The sequence below is a fragment of the Elephantulus edwardii genome, unplaced genomic scaffold, assembly GCF_000299155.1.
Source record: "Elephantulus edwardii isolate Elephantulus edwardi_28Jun2011 unplaced genomic scaffold, EleEdw1.0 scaffold00025, whole genome shotgun sequence".
NCBI lineage: Eukaryota > Metazoa > Chordata > Mammalia > Macroscelidea > Macroscelididae > Elephantulus > Elephantulus edwardii.
This window is the reverse complement of record NW_006399775.1, coordinates 5,202,487-5,226,784: the sequence shown is the minus strand read 5'-3', so window position 1 is coordinate 5,226,784 and position 24,298 is coordinate 5,202,487. Positions and strand designations below refer to the sequence as shown.

The 24,298-nt window shown below is 38.0% G+C and overlaps 2 protein-coding genes across 2 annotated transcripts in view; one reads left to right on the top strand and one right to left on the bottom strand.

Annotated features, from left to right (window-relative positions):
* Window positions 1-1,756, top strand: part of FAM150B (family with sequence similarity 150, member B) — a 17,093-nt gene extending 15,337 nt beyond the window's left edge. The window contains exon 6 of the mRNA XM_006882914.1: window positions 1,694-1,756. Coding sequence (XP_006882976.1) covers window positions 1,694-1,756 — 63 coding nt within the window. The remainder of the gene's footprint in view (window positions 1-1,693) is intronic.
* A 4,962-nt stretch (window positions 1,757-6,718) lies between these two features.
* ACP1 (acid phosphatase 1, soluble) overlaps window positions 6,719-24,298 on the bottom strand; it is a 26,179-nt gene continuing 8,599 nt past the window's right edge. Inside the window, exons 2-6 of the mRNA XM_006882913.1 lie at window positions 15,238-15,311; window positions 14,882-14,995; window positions 12,837-12,898; window positions 6,967-7,072; window positions 6,719-6,796 (exon numbers count right to left, since the gene is read on the bottom strand). Coding sequence (XP_006882975.1) covers window positions 6,719-6,796; window positions 6,967-7,072; window positions 12,837-12,898; window positions 14,882-14,995; window positions 15,238-15,311 — 434 coding nt within the window. The remainder of the gene's footprint in view (window positions 6,797-6,966; window positions 7,073-12,836; window positions 12,899-14,881; window positions 14,996-15,237; window positions 15,312-24,298) is intronic.

Sequence of the window (24,298 nt, the reverse complement as noted above, 5' to 3'; positions counted from 1 at the left end):
ACAGGAGGAGACTGTCCCTCCTTTCCCAGCAGAGCATCTGGTGGATTCGAACCGTGCTCTTCTGGGATTGCAGTGCAGCTTCTTGCCACTAGGCCACCAGAGCTCCCCTTCCTCAACTTTCGGTATTTGAGTATTGATGGTCAATACCCCAAAACTATTATTCGTGGTTTTTTGGTTTGTTTTGCATTTTGTATGCCCTTTTCTTTTAAATGCTGTTTTCTTTTTTTCTTTATTGGACTATTTACAAAATTTAAATACCTATTATTAATTTTTTTAAAAAAATTCAGGTGGAATAGATTGATGGTTGTATTTTGCTTCTTGTGGATTTGTTTTAATCTTCTTCAGCTTCAATTTAAAACTTACACATGAATTTCCATGAGTAATTCATGGTGTATTCCAGTAAGCACCAGTCTGGTTCTGACTAGTAATACTGAGCTGCTCCGGTGACTTTTTTCCATAGATGTAGTCTATCAGATGTCTGTAAAAAAGTTGCCATTTCTATTTCTTAGAAAAGGTATTTGCTATGAATAAATCATTGCTCTCCTTATTTCTGTCACCAAGTCTGGGCTTTCTACCATTTCTTCCTCATTGTTTCCAACTTTTGCATTCCAGTCTCCAATAATTAATGAATCATTACTGCATATTTGATCAATTTCTGACTACAAAAAATGGATTAATTTTATTATTAATATACATACTGATTTGATACAATAAAACAGAATTCTGGTGGCTCGATTCACAGGAAATTATACTGCTAATGCAAAGGTGGAGCCTCCAGTAGTTTGAATCCACCAGCAGCACTGCAGGAGAAAGACGGGAAACTCTCTCGTGACTTCTCTCAAAACCTGGTGGAGGGTCAGCTGAGTCAGTTCCAACAAATGGCAATGAGTTAATCAGTGAATATAACAAAGTTAGCAGTAAGATTCCTCTTTTCACTCTATAAAAGGTCATAATAATGCAGATATACAATGGGTCCTAAGCTACAACATTTACTTATGTATGTGATTTCAGAGAGAATTCCTTTCCATAATTTCCTGAAGCCCACTAACTGATCTCCTTTGAAATTTTATAATCTCAACCAATCATCCCAAGATTCAAGAATATTGCAGAATTCCTCATATACTTTAGTGGTTTTTGCCTGGTTTTTGTATGTTGTAAATAGTCAATTTAAAATACATCAATGACTTCGATATGTAATGAATGCTAGGGGGGAAAGCTCTGATGTTTAAATTTGCAAAATATCAAAACTAAGCATGATTCCTTAAACTTTAATAAACACTCACTATATGGTAGTTTTCTTTCCTGCAGTAAATTATTTTACTATTAGGCACAATGTACATAGCAGACAGCTATCTATATGATCAACTTTCCAAAACAAGAGGGTACATCTTTTCACCAGAGAATTAAGAATTTTTAAGCTTGGGTTGTTGTCCAACCCATCACTTACTGTCCAGCAGGTTTCCAGAGGCTGTAAAGTGCAAAGAAGACTGCCTAGATTTTTCCCAGAGAGCAGCTGGTGGATTAGAACTACCTGATTTTGGTTGGCAGCACCATCTCTTACCACACAGTCACCACAGCTTCCTCTTATAGGATTATTATATTATACAGTTTTCTTTATTCAGGTGCCTAGAGTTCATAAACAGTAACCGGAATGGCTGTAGTAACCATGCAGTAATAAATTCTTTCTTTTCAGGAGGAGGAGGAGGAGGAGGAGGAAGTAGAGGAGAAAGGAATGAAGAAGGAAGCAAAGCAGTAAAGGAGCCACACACTCAGAACCATGAGAAGTGCCTTGGAAACCAACAGGGAAATAGAATTTATTATCTTTATAAACATATTCCCTTGTGAACAAGAGATTTATTTTTGCAGATAGACTCTTCCATAATTCCTTTGAGTTTTTATGTTATTGATGCTGTTTGCAGAAAAGTATTTGGTATATTAGTGTACTTGACAGTGATACTTAACATTCTTTAATTTAGAAAAAAAGTCAACAATCTACATTTTATGTGTAGTTCGACAAAATGACAGAATCTTTTTCCTGATTAGTTGAATTGCAAAGACTATTTCTTTAGAAACAGAATCTGAAATTGTATTTTCATATAGCATATGGTATTATTTGATATCTTTTGTTACTTTTACAATTATATTCCCAAAGGATTATTTGAAATTGCATGAATGAGAAATAAAGCTTTACTCATATTTTGAGGGCAGTGGCGTGTGTATCTGTGCACAACCTATCCAGGCTAAATTAATTTGTTCTTTGTATAATAAATGTAGCATTACAACTATTGGGAAATACCTAAATACTATAAGTAAGCACAAGTAATAAATGAAGTGATTGTTATTCTGAATGGTTTACAAAGTCATTATTTCTTTTTAACAAGCTTGTTGTTGTTATGTGCCGTCAAGTCGCTTGCAACTCATAGCGACCCAATGTACAACAGCCCTAACCCCTGCTCTATCCTGTGCCAATCGCACTGTCTGACACACCCATACCAATTACCCGTCACTGAATCAATCCACTTCATAGAGGGTCTTCCCTTCCTGCGCTGTCCCTCCACCCACCCAAGCATGATGTACCACTCCAAGGACCTGTCATTCCTTACATGACCAAAGTATGTCAGACGAAGCCCCAGAATCCTTGCCTCCAAGGAGCCGCCCGGTTTAACCCTCTCTAGGATGAATCTGTTTCTTAGCAGTCCATGGTACACTCAATACCCTTCTCCAGCACCACAGCTCAAAGGCATCCATTCTCCTATCCTTCCTAGTCATTGTCCAACTCTCTGACGCAGGACTGGCAAAATCTATTGAGAGCACACTTGGAAAGGTGGAGATGAACTGCCACTATGGGCAATGTTCAGATGTGCTATTCACAGGGGATGCTATAAGCCAACTCAAAGGCCCATAACAATTGAGATCACTGCACTGACAGGTTGTAACAGAACACAAAGGGAATAAAGCTTCACCATGAAATGCCAATACTTAGAACTCTTGAAGCAATAATGGAAAAATTAAGCTAGCTTTTTTTTTAAAAAAACAAGGAGACTTACTATACATTGATGACACAATTTGCTAGCAAAAAGATAGACCATGTCTTGGTAATGAGCATTTCAAACAAGGTTGAGTTCATTAATTTCTGTATGATTTTTTTATGAAAACAAAAAGTTCAAGCTTTGAGACAACCAAACCCAGATTTTGCAGGCAGATACAAACGGAACTGACTGAACGGAACTGATAAAGACTAAGGTGAATTCAGAAGGAGTAATGAGTTTTTCATATGACCACTTATAAGTACAGTTCTTAAGAACTCTAGTGGCAAAAAAAAAAAAAAAAAAAGAACTCTAGTGGCATAATTCATAGAGATTAAGACCCAAAGGAAGTTTTTTTCTGACAGTTCAAATGCACCACCTGCTCCACTGAATAAAGATGGGCAACCTCTACTAATGTGATTCACAGCCTCTGAAAACCCAGTGAAGAGTCAGCTATGAGTCAGTTCCAACTTGCAAGCAGTGACTGATTTATACATGGTATCACCAGAGTTTATAAAAGGAAGGCAACGATGGTATAAAAGCAAAATGATTATTTTGAGGATAGAGAAAAAAATTTTACAATGTACCGTGGGATTATCTATATCTCTATCTATCTATCTATCTATCTATCTATCTATCTATCTATCTATCTATCTCTTCAAAGCAAAAGGTAAAACTTACTCATCTTTAAGATTAAAAGCCATTATTAAAATCATTACTACTGTAACTTGTGAAAGGTTAATTGTTTTCTAAGTGAATTGACTTCTCCTTGCTATTTCTTTCCTTTTGGGGGATCACTGCCAAGTTCTACATCTAGTTTAATCTTTTAGAATTTTATCTCTCCTATGAAGTTTTTAAGGTTAGGATTCCATCAAATAATTGTACTACAATACTGAAGTCATTATTGTTATGAGCCATCAAGTCAGAACCAACTCATACCTGACTCTGCAGCAAGTTTTCAAAGGTTGAAAATGATACAGGAGACTGTCCATCTTTCACCTGTGAAACAGCTGGTGAATTAAAAATGCCTGCCTTTGGGTTTGCTTTCTTACCTGTAGGCTACTAGAACTCATCAAGCCACTGTGGAACTTGACAAATGTATAGCAAATGCTTCTTCTCAGAGTTAACATCACTGGTGTTATTTTTGCTTTGGTGTACTTTAGCAGTGTCAGAAAAACACACCTCTCACGCAGTGAGGTCTAAGGTCTACTATGAATTAAAAGAGAGAACCTACACATACCACGAGACCTTCTCAATAATGAAGTCCTAAATGTTTTGAGGATACTCAAAGAAAAAAAATGCATTCACTGTGCAGTCTCACAGGTATTTTGGCTAATGTTTTCACAAAACCTTTGCATAAGCACTAATTTTTATTAAATGTTGTTGAGATTTTAGATCATTGAATAGAAGGATTACATTTTTTGATGTGCTGTCAACTATGACTCACAGCAACCCTATATGTACAATAGCTCTGAATACTGTTATATCCTAAGCCAATCTCACTGTCTCTGAAACACATATTCTCATTACCACAGTGACTGTGTCAATCTATCTCATCTGGGGTTTTCCTCTCCTATGCTGTCCTTCCACCCTTCCAAACATGATATTCTTCTCCAAGAACTGGTCTCTACTGGCAACATGCCCAAAGTATGTGAGATGGAGCTTCAAAATCCTTGCCTCCAAGGAGTAGCTTGGTTTCACCCTCTCCAAGATATATCTCTTGGCAGTCCATGATATGTTCAATACTCTTCTGCAGCACCACAACTCAAAGGCATCAACTCTTCTGTCACCTTTGTTCACTGTCCAGCTGTCTGATGTACAGCAAGTAACTGTGAAGACCATGGCCTGTATCAGGCAAACCTTCCTTACTCTGTGGATTGTCACTGTTGCTCTTCAGGACTCTGGAGAAGTCCCTGACAGCAGATTTACGTAATGTAATCTACCTTTTGATTTCCTGACTGCTGGTGCCAAGAGTGTTGACTGTGGAACCTAGCAAGTGGAAATTGTCCACAATCTCAATCTCTTCTTCATCTGTCATGGTTCTGTCAATTGGCCCAGTGGTGAGAATCTTCATTTTCTTGATGCTGAGCTTCAATCCATATTGAAGACTACATTCCTTCACCTTCTGCAGCAAATGCATCAGGTCCTCCTTAGTTTCAGCAAGCAAGGTTGTGTCATCTGCATAATGAAGGTTATTGATGGAGTCTTCCTCCAGTCCTGACGCCACATCCTGGATGCACTCCTTTCCTGATTTTTACTACACTGGAGAACATCAAATTAATATAATCAGTCACCTAACTCTGCTACATAGTAGAAGCAAAATGTCTAGTAAAAGTCTGAAGAGTAGGAAATTGGACTTAAATAAGGAAACTCATTCTCCACTAAACAAAAGAAAAGGGTACCTTTAGCTGCAGTGAACGTGACTTTCTTGTATAGACATTATTGTTTGTGCCATCAATGCGCTCACTTTGCTATTTTACTTCCTAGAGAAGGATGGGCAATATCCTCCTGTGCAATTAACTACCTCTGAAAAGCCGCTGGAGGGTCAGCTATGAGTCGGTTCCAACTCTACAGTACACAGCAACAACAGTACAAATAAATATATACATATAACCACTGATGGAGACAGAGACATTGATTTCTAATGCTTGTCAATAGAAAAGCAGGCAGACAACATATTTATTTCTTAGTTATATACTTCCTGTTTTATTCTGAAAACAATCTTTTCTGATATGCATTCAACTGATTATATTACAGTGTCTCAAGGTATACAGAAATTGCCTATATTCTCCTATAAACTAATTGAACACTCATAATTATTAATATTTAGGAATTTAAGCAAAACAAGACTTTCTTTTTCCAACTTTTAAAATTCTTTTTTCCATCTAAGTTAATATATATTTGACATCTGCATTATAGGTGCATATAATGAAAAAACATGTCTGTCAAACTGACCACAGAATTAAACGGCAAACAGAGTCTCTGACAGAATTCAATTTGCAAAGGCAAAGTCATTCAAGGAAGAGTAGAGAAACTGATTTCCTTATGAAATGGTCAAAAATTAAGAATTAACAAAGATGTTAAATATTTCATAAATCTTTCCATATTCTTTTAACATACAAGTGTGTATTACGAGTGTGTGGTGTTTGTAACTTATGTCTAATCTAGACTGGGAACTCCTATTGTGGAGATGTTCTTCACCAAAAGGCGTTGGGATAAAAAGATGAGAGGTAGTATAGGAAAGGGAGGACACTTGTCCTTCATACACTTACTCATGTCATTTACTAGAGAGGTAGAGTAGGCTATTTAAAGTTTCAATGAGCTGAGAGATTAAGGTTATAATTGAACAAATCAGAGTGATGGCCATCAACAGAAAATTACCTTGCTGCAACACACATGCAAAACTATTTTGCTGTTCTATTTGTCAGTAATGAGGGCAAAGTGGGAGGTTTAACTAATTTAAAACATAAACAATCTGAATTTAAAAAAATTATTTATTCTGCTTCCAATAATAACTGATTTCCAGCCACATTTATTTTTTTAAGGTAAGAAACAGGAAATTAACTGAAGAAATAGTTATGGCCTTGGACTATGGAACATTACACTCTAACACATCGATGGATTTAAAAGATGTAGAGCATCACTGTAAAGGTGTTCATCTTGTTGGCTTTTAACAAGGAATGGACGCAGCATTAATGAGCATTCTCCAAAAAGGCTTTGCAGCACCTAACACACTGCTGGTACACAGTCTCAAAGTTGGAGTCATTCCCCTAAAAGGAGAGGGAGGGGGAAAAGAAACTAGTAACATAGCATAATAAAACATAACATAACATGCATAAAATAAACACCTTGGAAAGAACACAATAATCTGTCATTTAACTACCACAATATTCTTTACACTAGCCATAAATATGAAAGGTGAAATGAAAATTATACTTACATAATAGGGATCTTCTATAATACGTTGTTTCTGTGGATCATAGCTTCCAAGTAGTTCAATTTTAGCTTTGCAGTTTTTAACTTGATTACCTTTCCTATTCAAATCTCTGTAAAATTGAAACGTGAATTTAAGTCTTCTGATCTATGGTTTCAAGTTAAACAGGGACATCTGCTAGGGTTTATGAAACATCCACATCAAAATCTAACAAAAGTGGCCTGATTTAAAAATGAAATAAAATACTCTGGAGATCTGTGAGATTCTTCACGTCCCAGACTGAAAGATCTCTAAACAAGAGCTTCTAACAATGTCTTTTTCTCTGATTTCTTAAATAAAATATACACCCTATTAAATCAGAAAATAAATGGTATGAAACATATATTTCAGAATTACTAAAAATCTGTTTCAAAAATAGAGGAAAGATAATAGGAAGAATTTAAATATGAACATGAATATGAATATGTTCATATTTGAATTCTTTATGAGTCAAGTTCATGCTTCTTTAGGTATAATCCAAGACCATGAGTCAGAAATTCTAAGGTGTCTTGATACGTGATATAGTATATCTCATTAATTTTCCTTATTTTATTCCTCAGGGTTCTATCCTAAATTGAAAACTCATTTTCATCTTCTTCATGGCCTTCTACCTGTACCTCTGCTAAAAAAACCAAGTTTATTTAAGTTGCACTTTGCTCATTTATCCATTTAATGACTTTCTACTGAGGACCACAACAAGTAGGCACTGTGTTAGTGGACACAGAGAGGTGAAACATGACAATCTGGCGCTGTTATCTGATAAAATTTATCATACAGTAGTAAGGTGAAAGATGGAAATGGCATAAAGAAAGATTTAACTTAGGTTAAAGGAAGCAAAGCAGTTCCCTAAAGAAATTTCTACAAGTTTAATATTGAAGAATAAGAACAGAAATAGTAGTAAAGAAAGATCCTTCTAAGTAGAGGGAAGAGCCTGTTCAAAACTTGGATCAGGAAGGAGATTATATCTCATTGTACATAAATAAATACTAAATATTGAATGCAATCAGTCATTAGTTCAGTTCTGAAATAATAATAAAAATAGTATTCTAATAAGAAATTCTGAAAATATCTGTTATTCTATTTTATGTAAATAAAAAAATTTGTCAAAACCAAAATAAAAGTTTACATTTAAATGAAACTCTTAAAACAGTAAATATAATGCAAATTAGTATGCTATAAAAAAAGATTAAGAACATATATTGTTGTTGTTAGGTGCCTTCGATTTGAAACTGACTCATAGTTAGTTCATCCTCCAGTAGGTTTTAAGAGGCAGCAATCTGCATGGAAGGAGACTGCCCATCTTTCTCTCCTGAAGAAGCTGGTGGATTCAAATCCCATGTATTCAGGTTGGAAATGTAACTCTTTAACATAGCAGATTATACAGTTTCATTCAATTCTATTCCTGCCTAAAAAAAAGTAATTTAAAACAGATCTATTTAAAAAGTTTTTATAAAATTAATACATTTTAATGGTTACACTTAGGACAACTTCCTTGTTGTTTGTACTTACTCTTAATAGTATCAAGAACATTAAATAGCCTGATCTTATTAAATAGTAAAATCTGAAATAGAAAGTTTACTCCTCTAATTCTTAATATGAAAAACTATTTACATTTTATTAGATCATTTAAATACACTTCCAAAAGTGCAAGAACACATTGTATGTGCTGATTTACAGCACTTTCTCACAGGGTAATGGATTACTTACTATATGGTAAACTTCATGTGACAGAAGTTCCTCATTGTTTCATTGTCTTGCTCTCACTGTCACGGTGGTTCCAACTCAAAAGGACTCTCTTTGGGTTTCTGAGGTTATGAACTTAATGGGAAGAGTTGGCCCATCTTTCTCCCTTGGAGTCAGTCCCTTGAACTGCCAGAGATGCCTCTGCGTTAGAAGTGTAACTTGTTAAGACTATACCACCAGAGCTCTTAAGTTAGGTTTTGCTTTACCTTGAATAAAAGGAGCGTTGGTGGTATACTGGGTAGAGATGCACTGCTAATCCAAAGGCATTACTTTCTCTGGAGGTGCAAATCCACCTTCCGCTTTGCAGAATGATGGCAAGCTCCCCCACAAGATTTATTGCCTCTCAAACTTCACTGCAGGGTCAGCTATGAGTCAGTTCCAACTCTACGGCAATGGCTGATTACCTGAATAACAATCCATGTTGTTATTGTGTACTGTCGAGTTGGAACCAACTCATAGTTGACTTTTACGGCAGGTTTCAGAGGCGTAAATTTCATAAAAGATTATCCATTATTCTACTGTGAGATTCATCAGAGTACCACCAGTCACTGTTATGATAACTGTGTTCAAGGGAAACCCATATGTTAGAGTAGAACAGCTTTCCATAGTTGTCAGCGGTTGGCTTTTTTTAAAAAAATAAATTGCCTAGGGAGCTCTGGTGGCCTAGTGGCAAGATGCTACACTGCAATCCCAGAGGTATGCAGTTCAAATCCACCAGATGCTCTGCTGGAGGAGGGGGCAATCTCCTCCTGTACCAGTCAGATCTGATTTGATGGTACACGTAAAAATAATAAAATAAAAAATAAAAAAATTTAAAAAAAAAATTGCCACATTTTTCTTCCAAGACATTTTTGAGTGCTCTAACCTTTCGATAATAGCTGATCTTAACCCAATGTCCTACCCAAGGCCTCTTTTCTTAAGAGTAAGCAAAGACATTTGCCACATCACTGTTTTATTAGTGCGTAGCATAGCACGTTGTGAGAGCGCTCTGGTGGCTTAGTGGTAAGGATTTGTGCTCCCAATTTAAAGTGTGTAGTTCAAATCCACGAACAGCTCTGTGGGAAAAAGACAAGCAATTACCCCCCCCCCCTTGTGAATTACGGCCTTTGAAAATCCACTCGAGTCAGCTACAGGTTGGTCAACTCAAGGGTATACAATAAAAAACACAGCTGTGGAAGTGCTGGTGGCATAGCTTCCAACCAAAAGGCTGAAAGGCTCTGGCAATTCTAATCCATCAGTGGCTCCTTAGGAGAAAGAGGAACAGTTTCTTCCTGCTAAGATTTACAGGCTTGGAAACCCAAGAGAGTCAATATGAACTATAATCAACTCAGTGGGTGGATTTAGCATATTATTTGACCCGCAGAACTTAAGAAATCCCACCAAGTTCTGTGTTTCCTTGAGGCTGAATGCACACATGGAGCAGTATGGCAGAAGGGTTGGGAGTGTGGCCTCCAGTATCATATGCCCAGGTTTTAAATTCCCCTTCATTAGATCTGTGAACCTGGGTAAGTAATTTAACTTCTGGGCCTCAATTTCTTCATTGAAAAAACAGGAATACTACTACTAATCTAATTGGCTAATGCTGCTGTGGACTCCAAAGTTCATATGAATAAAGTGCTTTGAGCTATATTGTTGTTGTCTGTTGACTGCATCAAGTGGAGCATGACTCATGAACAAATAACCTGGAGCCCTTCTAAATGTATCATCATTTCTCAAAGTTCATAGTTTCTAGAGGCATGTTGTTTAGGAATTGGATACCACTCATGCTTCCAAATCTGTCTTAAACTGAGAACTCCACCAAAACACTGTCCACCATGGTTAACAGTTATGACATTTGACACCCTAATGGCTTAAGATTCAGCATCACAGCAATCCCAGGTTATCTCAGTACAACATACTGACAGAAGAGTGCTATACCACTTAAAACAATGTTTCCCAAAATATAGTTAACAACTGACTTTTAAATACAAAGACCCTCCCAGAGGTCTTGTTGACTCTAAACAAGAGGCTTAAATAATAATAAACAAAATTTTTAAAAAAAATGTAGTATGTTGTTGTTATGTGCCAATGAGTTGCCTGTGACCTATAGCGATCCTATGTACAGCAGCTCTGAACCCTTCCCCGTCATGAGCCAGTCTCAGTAATTCTGATATACCAACCCCCAATACCCCAGTTACTGTATCAATCCATCTCATCCAGGGTCTTCCTCTCCTGTGATGTTCCTCCACCCTTCTGAGCATGATGTTATTCTCCAAAGACCAGACTCTCCTGGCCACATGCCCAAAGTATGTGAGATGGAGCTTCAAAATACTAGCCTCCAAGGACAGACTTGGCTTCACCCTCTCCAAGACAGACCAATTTGTTTTCTTGGAAGCCTATGATATGCTCAAAACTCTTCTCCAGCCCTACAACTCAAAGGCATCAATTCTTCTGTCATCTTTAGTCATTGTCCAGCTCTCTGAAGCATAACAAGTAAGTGAAAAAGACCATGGCCTGGATTAGGCATACCTTAGTCTCTAGACTGACGCAGTTGCTCTTCAGAACTCTGGAGAGGTCCACGACAGTAGATTTTCCCAATAAAGTTAGTCTTTTGAATTCCTGACTGTTGGGGTTAAAGAGTGTTAACTGTAGAGTTGAGCAAGCTGTAACTGCTAAGAACTTCAATAACTTCTCTACCTATCATGGTGTTGCCAAATGGCCCAATGGTGAGAATCTTTGTCCTTGATGTTGACCTTCAATCAATAATGCAGACACCAGTCCTTGACTTTCTGAAGTAAGCGATTCAGGTCTAGTCCTTGACGTCAGGTCTTTTTCAGTTTCAGCAAGCAAGGTTATGTCATCTGAATATTGTAGGCTGTTGATGAGTCTTCCTCCAATCTTGATACCATACTCTTCATAAAGCCCTGCTTCCTGAATGATCTGTTAGGCATACAGATTGAAAAGGTATGGGGACAAGATGCATCCCTGATGCACTCCCTTCCTGATTTTGAACCATGTAGTGTTTACCTGCTCTGTTCTGAGGACTGTTTCCCAATCCAAGCATAGATTTCGCATAAACACAATCAAGTGTTCTGGGATTGCCATTTTCCTCAAGGTTAGCAACAATTTTTTGTGATCCACACAGTCAAATGCCTTGGCATAGTCAATGAAACACAGATAGATATTCTTCTCGTACTCTCTGCTTTCTGCCAAAATTCATCTGACACTGGCAAAATCCATCTCTCATGCCACGACTTCTAAACCCAGCCTGTATTTCTGGTAGTTCTCTGTCAATGTACTGTTCCAGTCATTTCTGGATAATCTTCATGATTTTGCCAGTGTGTGATAATAGTGATATTGTTCGATAATTTCCACACTCTGTCAGGTATCTGTCATACTTATTCAATTAAGATAATAAACAGAACAGGCTAAAGTTATTTTTCTCCCAGTATTATTTTTTTAATGAAGAAAGGGTACAGATAGGAAGAGAATAAAACACAATGTACCATATATGATATTAATTAAAAGCACAATGACATTCTTACTGAAATAATTATTTTGTCATAAAAATGGTAATGTAACTTACTAGTCTTCATATTAAGAAATGCTAGTTCAGTTTTTCCTTTTCTTAATATGTTGTTGTTGTTATGTGCTGTCGAGTCACTTGCAACTCATAGCGACCCTATGTACAACAGCCCTACTATACTCTGTTCTGTCCTGTGCCAATCGCACTGTCTCTGATACACCGATCCCGATTACCCCAGTCACTGAATCAATTCACCTTCTAGAGGGCCTTCCCCTCCTGTGCCTGCTCTCCACCCTCCCAAGCATGATGTCCTTCTCCAGGACTGGTCTCATCCTTACAACATTATCAAAGTATGTCAGATGAAGCCTCAGTAATCTTGCCTCCAAGGAGCAGCCCGGTTTAACCCTCTTCAGTATGAATCAGTTTGTTTTCTTAGCAGATCTTTGAGATAATTCTAAATTATTCAATGACTATATTGTTGTTATAAAGACATATCTGTATGCTGTGACTATTACGATCTACTGAAAAGCAAGTTTCAAAAATAAAACTCATTAGAGTTGAGCAGAAACAGTCTTTAAAATGTGATTACCTTAGATTGCTTTCATCCATACATAGTATATAATCAAATGTGGCAAAGTCTTCTTTGGTAACCTAAAATACGAAATGAAAAATACAGAGTTTGTATTACTATTAGGTAGAAGTAGAGGACTCTAATTCAGTCAATACACAGAAATAGAATACATTAATATTCTACTTTACTATAGGAAGAAGAATGTAGCATTGAAGTTGAAAGAAAACTTATCAACAACCTGCAGATGACACAACTTTGCTTGCAGAAGGTGAGGAGGATGTGGAACACTTGCTGCAGAAGATAAAAAAACTCAACTTTTAATATGGATTACATATCAACATCAAGCAACAAAAATCCTCACCACTCAACCAATCAACATCATGAAAGATGGAGAAAACACTCAGTTGTCAAGGATTTAATTTTGCTTGGATCTACAATCAATACCCACAGTAAAAGCAGACAAAAAATCAAAAGATGTGTTGCACTGAAAAGAATCTGTCATCAAAGACCTCACCAAAGTTCTGAAGAGCAATGATGTCAGTTTAAACAACAAGGTGTGCCTGATCCAAGACACAGTATTTTCATTTGCTTCTTATGCATCTGAAAGTTGTACTAACAAAACAACGAATAAGACTGACAAAAGAAGAATAAATGTCTTTGACCTGTGATGCTGGAGAAGAACACCAACTATCTCAGGGACTGCCAAAAGAACAAACAAGTCTGTCTAAAAGGAACTGCAACTAGACTATACAGGCAAAGATGCCGACACGTCATCTCACTTACTTTGAGATGCTGTTAGGAGGGGCCGGTCCTTGGAAAAGGAAATGCTGGGCAGGTGGAGTCAGAGAAAGACTAGAGAAGGATTTTCAACAAGACAGACTGACATAGTGGCTTTAATAAGCTTGAACATGGCAGAGAGGGAAGCTGGCACAGGATATGTAGGGCAAGGTTCAGATCTGATTTTCACTGGATTGCTTACGAGTCTAGTCAACTTGAGGGCACAATAACAACTGATGACAAGCTCAAAATAAACAAGTTGACGTTTCAATATTCTCATTCCTAAGAAACACCTGGATGTATTTCTAAGACCGATTTGTTCTTTTGGTAGTGCATGGGATATTACTTTTCTTCAACAACAGGACAATTCAAATGCATTAATTCTTTTGCTTTCATTTTTCATTCTCCAGATTTCATATGATAATAAACTCCTTAGCTCCACTCACTGCCACTGAGCTGGAACCATTCACAGCTAGCCTTCAGGGGTTTTAGAGGAAGCACAATGAAAAGGAAGGATTGTTCACCTTTCTTCTAGAGTTGTTGATGAAGGTTCAAAGTGATAGGGGGGGCACCATCTTTGGATTAGCAGCACAACTCTACACAGACTATGCCATCAGAGCTCAATTAAATTCATGTACATATTCACAAGGCATTGAGAAAATATGATATTAAAATCTACAGGAGCAAATATTACAAGCTATGTTCACAAACTGTTTATCTTAGCATTAACTACTGAAACTTCAAAAATATTTTGGGCCAATTTTTATAGATCTTAAAGACTTAGTAATTGACAGCTGTCTATAAAATGATCTAAAATTTTTTAATATTAAAAAGTTGACTGCAAACATGGGTATGAGTATGTGAGGTTGCCAAAGGTTAGGATATGGGTCACTAGGCAATGCACTCAACTTGATGGCACCTAACAACAATAAAACTGGTGTGTTAGAGGTCTACATTGTTTGCAATTGCCTACTGACTGAAAAGCTGCAGTTCAAACCATCCATCAGCCCTGTGGACAAGAGTGGACTATGACTGAAGTCTTCTAGCTCTTAACCAGGGTCCCTTACCACTGTAAACTGATTAAGTATTACAAAGCATCCTCTAAAATAACAAGTGAATTCCAAGATGATGCAAATCTTTGAGAACTATGAAAGGAGATGTGAAATAAAATGGTCACAACTATTTACATTCATTCTGGCTTAATAAAATGCATTATGAGTAGACTTCTTGCAATTTATGCAAGTTATGAGAATTGACATATTAAAAATTAACAAGATCTTTTCTACCTGTCTGGCTTTATGAGATGTTTTAATGTCATGATTTCCTAGGCAGCTTACAGCTCTTGGATCTGGTGACCGGCCCACGTTCCAGTCAGAAACAGCACCACTGTCAATGATCCACTGTAACACAAAACATATACATGTGCTCTTTGAAGTTAAAGTACGGTACCTGCCGGGCAATGTGATTCATAGGAATACCATGCTTCTTCATGCAATTTTGCCCTCGATAATCAGGAGGGTTTCCTATTTCATAAGTAGATGTTGCTGCACTGTCTATCCTCCACTGCAAGGGGGGAAAAAGAGATTTGTTTGCAACATACAACAAACAGGGTGCCCTCTATAAGAAAAGCAACAACACTTACCTTATCTGAAAGGTTTTGATCAGTGACAAGTTTTCTGAAAACTGCTTCTGCAATGGGTGATCGACAAATGTTACCTTTAAAAAAGGGGGGGGGGAGGAATGGAAAGTGAACATCACAGGTTTAAGGAAGGGCATGTGCTCATTTCTATTACCCTGTACCTATCTTATAATTAGAAAATAATTATAGAAAGAAAGAAAGAAAAAAAACACCAAAAAAACAAAATCCACCACAAAATGATCAAACAAAAATTTCACTGATGTGACATCAATTGTATCACTTTCAGAGTGATATCTGGTGGCCTACTGCACACGAAGCATTAATGGTAAGGACTGCAGACTCAAAGGCTCGTGGTTCAAATCAAACAAGCTGCTCTGTGGTTGAAGGACGGGCAGTCTCCTCCTGGGCAATTTATTGCCTCTAAAAACCAACTATGGCAGAAAACAACTGTCTACAGGGAGCTGGGCCACTAACCCACAGGCCAAACTGTGGTTCGTATTCACCAGAGGCTCTATGGGAGAAAGATATGCAATCTCCACCGTGCAATTACAGTACTGGATGCCCAATCTCATTAATTTTCAGATTGCATCTTACTAGAGAGCTCTGGTGGTCTAGTCCATTAACTGGTTCAAATCCACTAGACGCTTTGAGGGAGAAAGACGACAAATTCCCTTCCATGTGACTTACTGCCTTTGAAAACTCACTGGAGTGCCAGAAATGAGTCCGTTCCAACCAGATGGCAGTGAGTTTCTGAGTTTTTTTAATGACTTAGAGGCACTGTCCTGAAACTAATGAGGTAGGCTGAGACCATATCAATTTAATATGAAATATGATAGGCTGGAATTTGAAAAGAATGATTTTAAAATAGACCATACCTATTAAGAAAAAGTATTGTTTCATTAAAAAAGTACGTATCAAAATTCACTTTGGCATAAATAATATTCAGTATGAATTTTCACTGAGTAATGGTGTACACTGGAAGCAGGAGCGGCATCCACTTCCGAAATGGCTTGCCTCCAGAAACTCTATGTACAAACAGTGCTCAGGCCTTTCGTTCATAGGGTTGCTATGAGTTGTCTATGACTTGACAGCACCTAACAACAACAACAACAACAACGATGTAAAAAGCATAGTTCGAAGAGTAGTGTGGAAAAAGATTAAATACATAATCCTCCCTCAGAAGGTATGTGCCAAGAATGATATGAAGGGAAAGTAAGTTAGCTACATCAAAAAGAACAGTAAAATAGATATAAGACTATGCTGTTGTGTACCGTAGAGTTGGAAGTTGAATCAAAGCTGACCCTTCAGCGGGTTTTCAGAGGTAGTTCATCACATGGGAGGAGACTGCCCATCCTTCTCCTTAAGAGCAGCTGGTAGCCTTGAACTGCATGCCTCTGGGCCTGCAGCGCAGCTTCTTGTCACTAGGCCACCAGAGCTCCCTAAAATACACTATAGGAGCACACAAAGAGAAATATTCTTAAAAACCATAAAAGATAATGAAAGCTGCTGAGTGGGGGGAAAATTAAAATGAAAGGAACAATATAGTTAATCTTTAAAAAGTTACAAAAAAACCCAAAAAACTGCCTTGACCCCAAGTCAGAACAAACTCATATAGGTGACACTCTAATAGGTTTCTGAAGAGTGTAAATCACATGGGAGGAGACTGTCCATCCTTATGCCTCAGAGGAACTGAAAGGCTAGAACCTCCTGTTTAAAGGTTGGCAATGCAACTCCTTACTCACTAGGCTACCAGAACCAGAGCTCCAATTAAAGTGTAAGCAGGACCATAATAGGCAGAACATGAATAAAATGTCAGTATGTAAATAAAATGGCAGTAAGTGAATAGGTTATAACTGTAATAATACAAAAACAAGAAGTTCATTAGCTGGTATATTAAGTAGGAAGCAGAACTGGGCACACAATGGAAATAATGGGTCTTGAAAACCTTATGAATAACAGTGGTGAAATTGTTTGATATAGAATATCAAAGATGGTTGGCCTCCTCACACTGCATCAAGAACCCACAGTAAAACACCAAATAAGATCTGAAAGTTCATAATAATTTCCTTAACCAGGTAACACTTTTCAACCAGAAGTCTGTAAGCTACTTTAACATCATCGTTCGGGAAAGGATAACTTCAGTCTCAAACCTGCTCAGAGTCTGGATTTCAAAGTTGGTTGGCCCTCCTCAAACAGCATCGGGAGCCCACAGCATTACTCCAGATTGGATCTGAGAGCTCTCTATCAACTCCTTAATCAGGTAATACCTTTGTTTCAGAAGTCTGTTGTCTACTTTCACATCATCTTTACAAAAAGACTATCTTCAATATCAAACGTACTTTGGGTCTAGGTTTCAAAGTTGGCTGGCCTCTCACACTGTGGCAGGAGTGCACCAAGTCATACCAGATATGACTTGAGAGTTCTCTATAATCTTCTTAATCAGGTAACAGCTCTCTCCCAGAAGTTTGTGGGCTACCTTTCGGGGCTCAGGTCCTCCCTCCAGGCTCCTCTTTTGAGAAATATCTTTAGTGCCAATCCTGCTTTGGGGTCTAGATCTCAAAAGTTGGCTCACAGATTCAGGAGCACAGAGGCACACCAGATAGGATCTGAGAGCACTCTATAATCTCCTTCTCTCCTGCAGTCTGTCAGCTAACTTCACATCATCGTTCAGACAATAACTTCATTTTCAAACCTGCTTCTGAGTCTGGGTTTCAAAGTTGACTGGTCTCACAGAAAGTCTAGAGACCACAGTGTGACAATACACAGGATTTGAGAGCTCTCTATAATCTTCTTAATCAGGTAACACCTTTCTACCAGAAATCTGTCAGCTACCTTCATGCCACCTTTTGGGAAAGAATAACTACAGTATTAAACCTGCTTTGGGGTGTGGGTTTAAAGTTGGTTGGCCTCCTCACACGGTGTCAGGAGCTCACAGCATCCAACACATAGCATCTGAGAGTTCTCTACAGCACTTAAAGAACTAATAATGAACTTCCAGAAGGCTGTAAGCTACCATAACATCATCGTTCGGGAAAGGATATCTTCAGTTTCAAACATGCTTCAGTGTGTGGGATGCTCACCACTGGGTTAATAGGCAGCTCATTATGGATGGTGAAGAGATTGAGACTGTTAACAGTTTTAGTTTGCTTGGCTGAACAATCAACACTCTTGGTACCAGCAAGCAGCCAGGACACGAAGAGACTAATTGCACTGGGGAAATTCTGCTGTCAGGGACCTTTCCAGAGTACTGAAGAACAACTATGTCAGTCTGGAGACTAAGTCAGGCCACAGTCTTCACAAAAAATTCCTTGCTACTCGTCAGAGAGCTGAACAATGAAAAGGGATGTCAGAAAGAGAACTGATGCCTTTGAGCTGTGGTACTACAGAACAGTGTTGAATATACCATGGACTGCTAGGAGAACAAACACATTTGTCTTGGATAGGGTGTAACTAGGCTGCTCCTTGGAGAAAAGAATTCTGAAGCTTTGTCTGACATACCATGTTACAAGGAGGGACTGGTCCTTGGGAAGAACATCTTGCTTGAGAGGGTGGAGGGATAGCACAGGAGAAGACCACCCCTGATGAGATGGATTGAATCAGTCACTGTGGCAACATGGATAGTTGTGTCAGAGACAGTAAGGTTGGCATAGCATAGAGCAGGGTTTAGGGCTCTTGTACATAAGGTTGCTATGACTAGCAAGCTACTTGACAGCACATAACGAGAACATCACCATTAACATTACATACTAACAAAATACTGCTGGAGATTATACAAAAATAACTGGAACAGTACATTGACAGAGAACTACCAGAAATTCAATCTGGGTTTAGAAGAGGTCATGGCATGAGAGATACTACTGCTAATGTCAGATGGATCTTGGCAGAAAGGAGAGGGTACTAAAAGAATGTCTATCTGTGTTTCATTGACCATTCAAAGGCATATGACTATGTGGATCACAAAAAAATTGTGGCTAACCTTGAGGAAAATGGCAATACCAGAACACTTGATTATGCTTATTTGAATCCTATACTTGGACCAGGAAGCAGTCCTCAGGGCAAAGCAAGGAAAACACTGCAGCGTTCAAAATAAGGAAAGGAGTGCATCCTGTCAAAAGGAGTCCATACTTTTTCAATCTGTATGTAGAATAGATCATTTGGGAAGAAGAGCTTCATGAGGAGGAGTGTGGCATCAAGATTGGAGGAAGACTCATCAACAACCTACAATATGCAGATGACACAACCTTACTTGCTGAAACTGACGAAGACCTGAAGCACTTGCTTCAGGAAGTCAAAGACTAGTCTTCAATATGATTGAAGCTTAATATTAAGAAGACAAAGATTGTCACCTCTGGACCAAATGGCAGCACCAAGACAGATGGACAAGAGATTGAGGTTCTTAGGACATAGTTTGCTCAGTTCTAAAATCAACACTCTTTTTCTTTTTTTTTTTCATTTTTAATACTTTTAATGAACATTTACAGAGAATTAGGATTTCCATTCATTCATTGCTGCACTTCTCTACCTGCCCAGCCCTCTCCCCCCGCCCCCCAGTTTGCTAACAAAAGTAAAAGAAAGACTCCCTTCTTGGTACACAATCCCCCCGCACCCCTCCCACCGCCCCAGGTACATTTCACTATGCAACCTTAATTGTGGACTCTTGTGATAACCTTAATACCCTATCATACATCGCTTTTAAATTATTCACTCCCTCATCTGTTTCAGTGCAGTATACACAATATATCCAGTTTTTCTCAGTCTTACCCCCACCCTGATATCAGTCCCATTTTTACAGCAGTGGCACCATGCAATATTTGTCCTTTTGAGACTGAGATGTCTCACTTGGCATAATGTCCTCTAGGTTCACCCATTTTGCATAATATTGCATGAGTTCCTTGTGTTTCAATGCAGCATAGTATTCCATTGTGTGAATATACCACAGCTTCTCTATCCATTCGTTTGTTGATGGGCACTTGGGTTGTTTCCAACTCCTTGCTATTGTGAACAGAGCTGCGATAAACATGGGTGTGCATATATCTGCTTGGATGTCAGTTATGGTCTCTTTGGGATATATTCCCAGTAGTGGAATTGCTGGGTCAAATGGTATCTCTATTTGCAACTTTTTTGAGATAGCGCCATACCACCTTCCACAGTGGTTGCACCAGTTTACATTCCCACCAACAGTGAATAAGGGTTCCAGTTTCTCCACAACCTCACCAGCATTTGTTGCTTGCTGTTCTGTTAAATTTTGCTATTCTGACTGGGGTGAGATGATATCTCATAGTTGTTCTGATTTGCATCTCTTAGAGCTAGGGATTTTGAACATTTCTTCATGTGCTTGTTGGCCATCTGAATGTCTTCTTTGGTGAAGTGTCTATTCATATCCTGTGCCCATTTTTCAACTGGATTATTTACCTTTATCTTGTTGTGGTGTAAAATCAACACTCTTAACATTAGCAGTCAGGAATTCAAAAGATGGATTTTACTGGCAAAATCTGTTATCACGGACCTCCCCAGAATGCTGAAAAGCAATGATGTCAGTCTAGAGACTAAGGTGTGCCTAATCCAGGCCATGACCTTTTCAATCACTTGTTATGCTTCAGAGAGCTAGACAATGTCTAAGGATGACAGAAGAATCGATGCCTTCAAGTTGTGGTGCTGGAGAAGAGTCTTGAACATACCATGGACTGCCAGAAAACAAACAGTTCTGTCTTGGAGCAGGTGAAACCATGTTTCTCCTTGGATAGGATCTGGAGCTGTCTCACATACTTTGGGCATGTGGCCAGGAGAGACCAGTCCTATAGAAGGACATGCTTGGAAGGGTAGAGGGACACTGCAGAAGAGGAAGACCCCAGATGAGATGGACTGATACAGTAACTGGGGCAACAGGGGTTGGTTTGTCAGAATTAGTGAGAATGGCTCATGACAGGGAAGGGTTCAGAGCTGCTGTATGATCATTATAGGTCCTACGTGACTTAATGGCATATAACAACAACAGCAACAACATATTATGTGGGTTTTGGGTTTATGGGTTTTTTTTTGTGTGGTTTGTTTTTTTTTTTAACTTATCAAAGCCTCTTGTTTAAAGTCAACAAGGCCTCATGGTTATATTTGGGGAAACACTGTTTTAAGTGGTACAGCACTCTTCTCTCAATATGCTGAGGGCTGTTGTGATGCTGAACCCTATGCCATTGGGGTGTCAAATGGCATAACTACTACCCATGGTGGACAGTGTTTTGGTGGAGCTCCGTTTAAAAAAGGTTTGGAAGCAGGTGTGGCACCCACTTCCCAAACAACATGCCTTTAGAAACTATGAACTTTGAGAAATGACGACAGGTATAAAGGGCTTCACGTCGTTTGTTCATAGGTTCGCTTTAAGTCTTTGTTCATAGGTTCGCTATAAGTCGTGCTCCACTTGACAGTAATCAACAACAACAAAAACAAAACAGTGTCTTAGGATGAGGCCCTCAGGTTTGGTGCTTTTCAAAATATGACCAGGGAAGAGGTACTTTCTCAAAATTAAGTTAAAAAGGACTTTAATGATGTGGTCAAGATCAGCTTTTAGCCAACAAAGCATCTTAATTTGGTAAATGTGGAAAAGAGCAAACATCCACTAACTGGAACACTGAATGTACAAAGAATCAATCTAAGAAAACTTTTGACAAAAATGAAATAGAATTCATAAAGATGGAAATTCTAGATATTAGTGATCTATAATTGACTGGTATGGACTGTTTGTATTGGATAATCAAATGGTCCATTATGCTGAGAAGAACATATTGAATGAAGATAAATGCTGTAGCACTCATTACAAAAAAACTGCACACCAACATTTCAGGATCTATTCTAAAACAGTTTAAAAGTCATACTAGTACAAAAAAGCCAAGTCACTAATATGATTATTATTCTAATATAACCACTAAAGACAAAGATGAAGAAATTGAAGATTTTCACCAGCTTCTGTTGTCTGAAAATGATCAAACTTGCAAACAATATGCATTAATAATAACTGCTGATTGGAATGCAAGCATTTGAAACCAAGGAGAAACAGCCCCACAAGACAAAATGTTGTACCGTCAACAATTTATTACAAATGCACTTTACAGAAATAAAAATGTTAACTACCCACGGACTTTACTTAATGACTTATGCAAGAATAACATGAATGGGAAGAGATGGTTGGAGAAGTTCATCAGTCAGAGCAAGGACAGAGGTTGACTGCCATAGACTATCAACTACTTATATGTAAATTACAACTGAAACTGAAGAAAATGAAAACAAATCAAAAGGGAAAATACAATCTTGTGTATATCCTACAAAGACTAGAAAGCATCTCAAGAATGGATTTGTTACAATAAACACCAATGATTGAAGTACAAAGGAGTTGTGGGATGACATCAGGGACATAATATACGAAGAAAGCAAGACATCATTAATAAAAGGGGGGGGGGAGGGGAAGACCAAAATGGATAGCTGACGACTCCAAAATCTGCTTGAGAATGAATTTAGAAAGCTAAAATGAAAGGAAGAAATAATGAAGAGAGCTGACTGAAGACTAACAGACAGCCCAGACAAAAGGCTGGAGTTAGAAAACAAAACAAACAACAAAAAAAACAAACCCCAAAAACAAAACAAGACAAAAAACCCAACCAAAAAAACAAGGAAACAACCAATGGTGGAAAGGTGGTGGGGGAGGAAGAACGAAATAAAAGATTCTTTGGACAACACACTGCATGATGAAGTAAGAAACAAATGGAAATGGAAGGCTATACAAAGGAACCTGTATGATTAAGCATTGTATGTATGACAGCAGCCCCAAATAAGAGGTACATTGCAAGGAGGACTGGGGGTTGGGAGGGAGGAGGTGGGAGGTAATTGTGCAATAATGAATATATATTTTAAAAAAACAAACCAGCCAAAAAAGTGAACTGGGGAGGGAGAAGGGGTAAAAATGTTCAATAATGAATTAATGAAAATTAACTTTTCTATAAACTTGTTAAAATTACAAAATAAAAAATTTTATTAAAATAAAAGGAACCTATAACCACATTAAGAGGCTGTACGTGATTAAGAACCAAAAACACTAAAGAAAGAAATAAAAATGGCAAAAAATAAGGCCCAAGATGATAGCTCAGCAAACAGATGCAGGCCTGGACATACTCACTACTCTATGCCAAGAAATTTGGAAGAGATCCGTATTTGTTTCCATTTTCAAAAAAGTGATCCAACAGAGCACAGAAATTATTAAATAATCATTAATGTCACATACAAATCTCTGTTCAATGGAAACTTATACACAGATCAAGAAACAGTTGTTTAAAGAGAAGAAAATACTAAATTAACTGGAATAGACTGGCATTTGTGCTCTCCCCTTCCCCCAAAAACAGTGGTCCAATAGAATGAGGAAATTACCAAAGAATTTCATTAATCACATGAAATCATGATCTTGATAAAGATTATTAAAAAATGGCTGGAGCAGTACATCAAGAAGGAGTTACCGGAAATTCAAGTTGGATTCAGAAGAGGCCATAGAACAAAGGTTATCACTGCTGATTGTCAGACAGATCTTGGCTGAAAACAAAGAATACCCAAAAGATGTTTATGCTCTATCGATGAAGCAAAGACATTTGGCTGTGTGGACCATAGCAAACTATGGATAATAACAAAAAAGAATGGTAATTCCAAAACACTTAATATTGATCATGTAGAATTTAAACACAGGTCAGGAAGTTGTGAGAACACAGTAAGGAAATATACAGTTGTTTTAAAAAAGGATGATGCTTGTCAGGGTTGTATTCTTTCATCATACCTATTTAATCTGTATACAAAGCAAACAATTTGAGAGTCGTGGTACTAGGGATATTGTACCTGATGTTAGATGGATATTAGCTGAAAGCAAAGAATACCAGAAGAATGTCTATCTGTGTTTCAATGATTATGACTGCATGGATCATAACAAACTGTGGATGACTCTGAGAAGAATGGGAATCCCAGAACATTTAATTGGGCTAATGCGAAACCTATACTTGAACCAAGAGGCAGTCTTCAGAACAGAGCAGGGCAACAC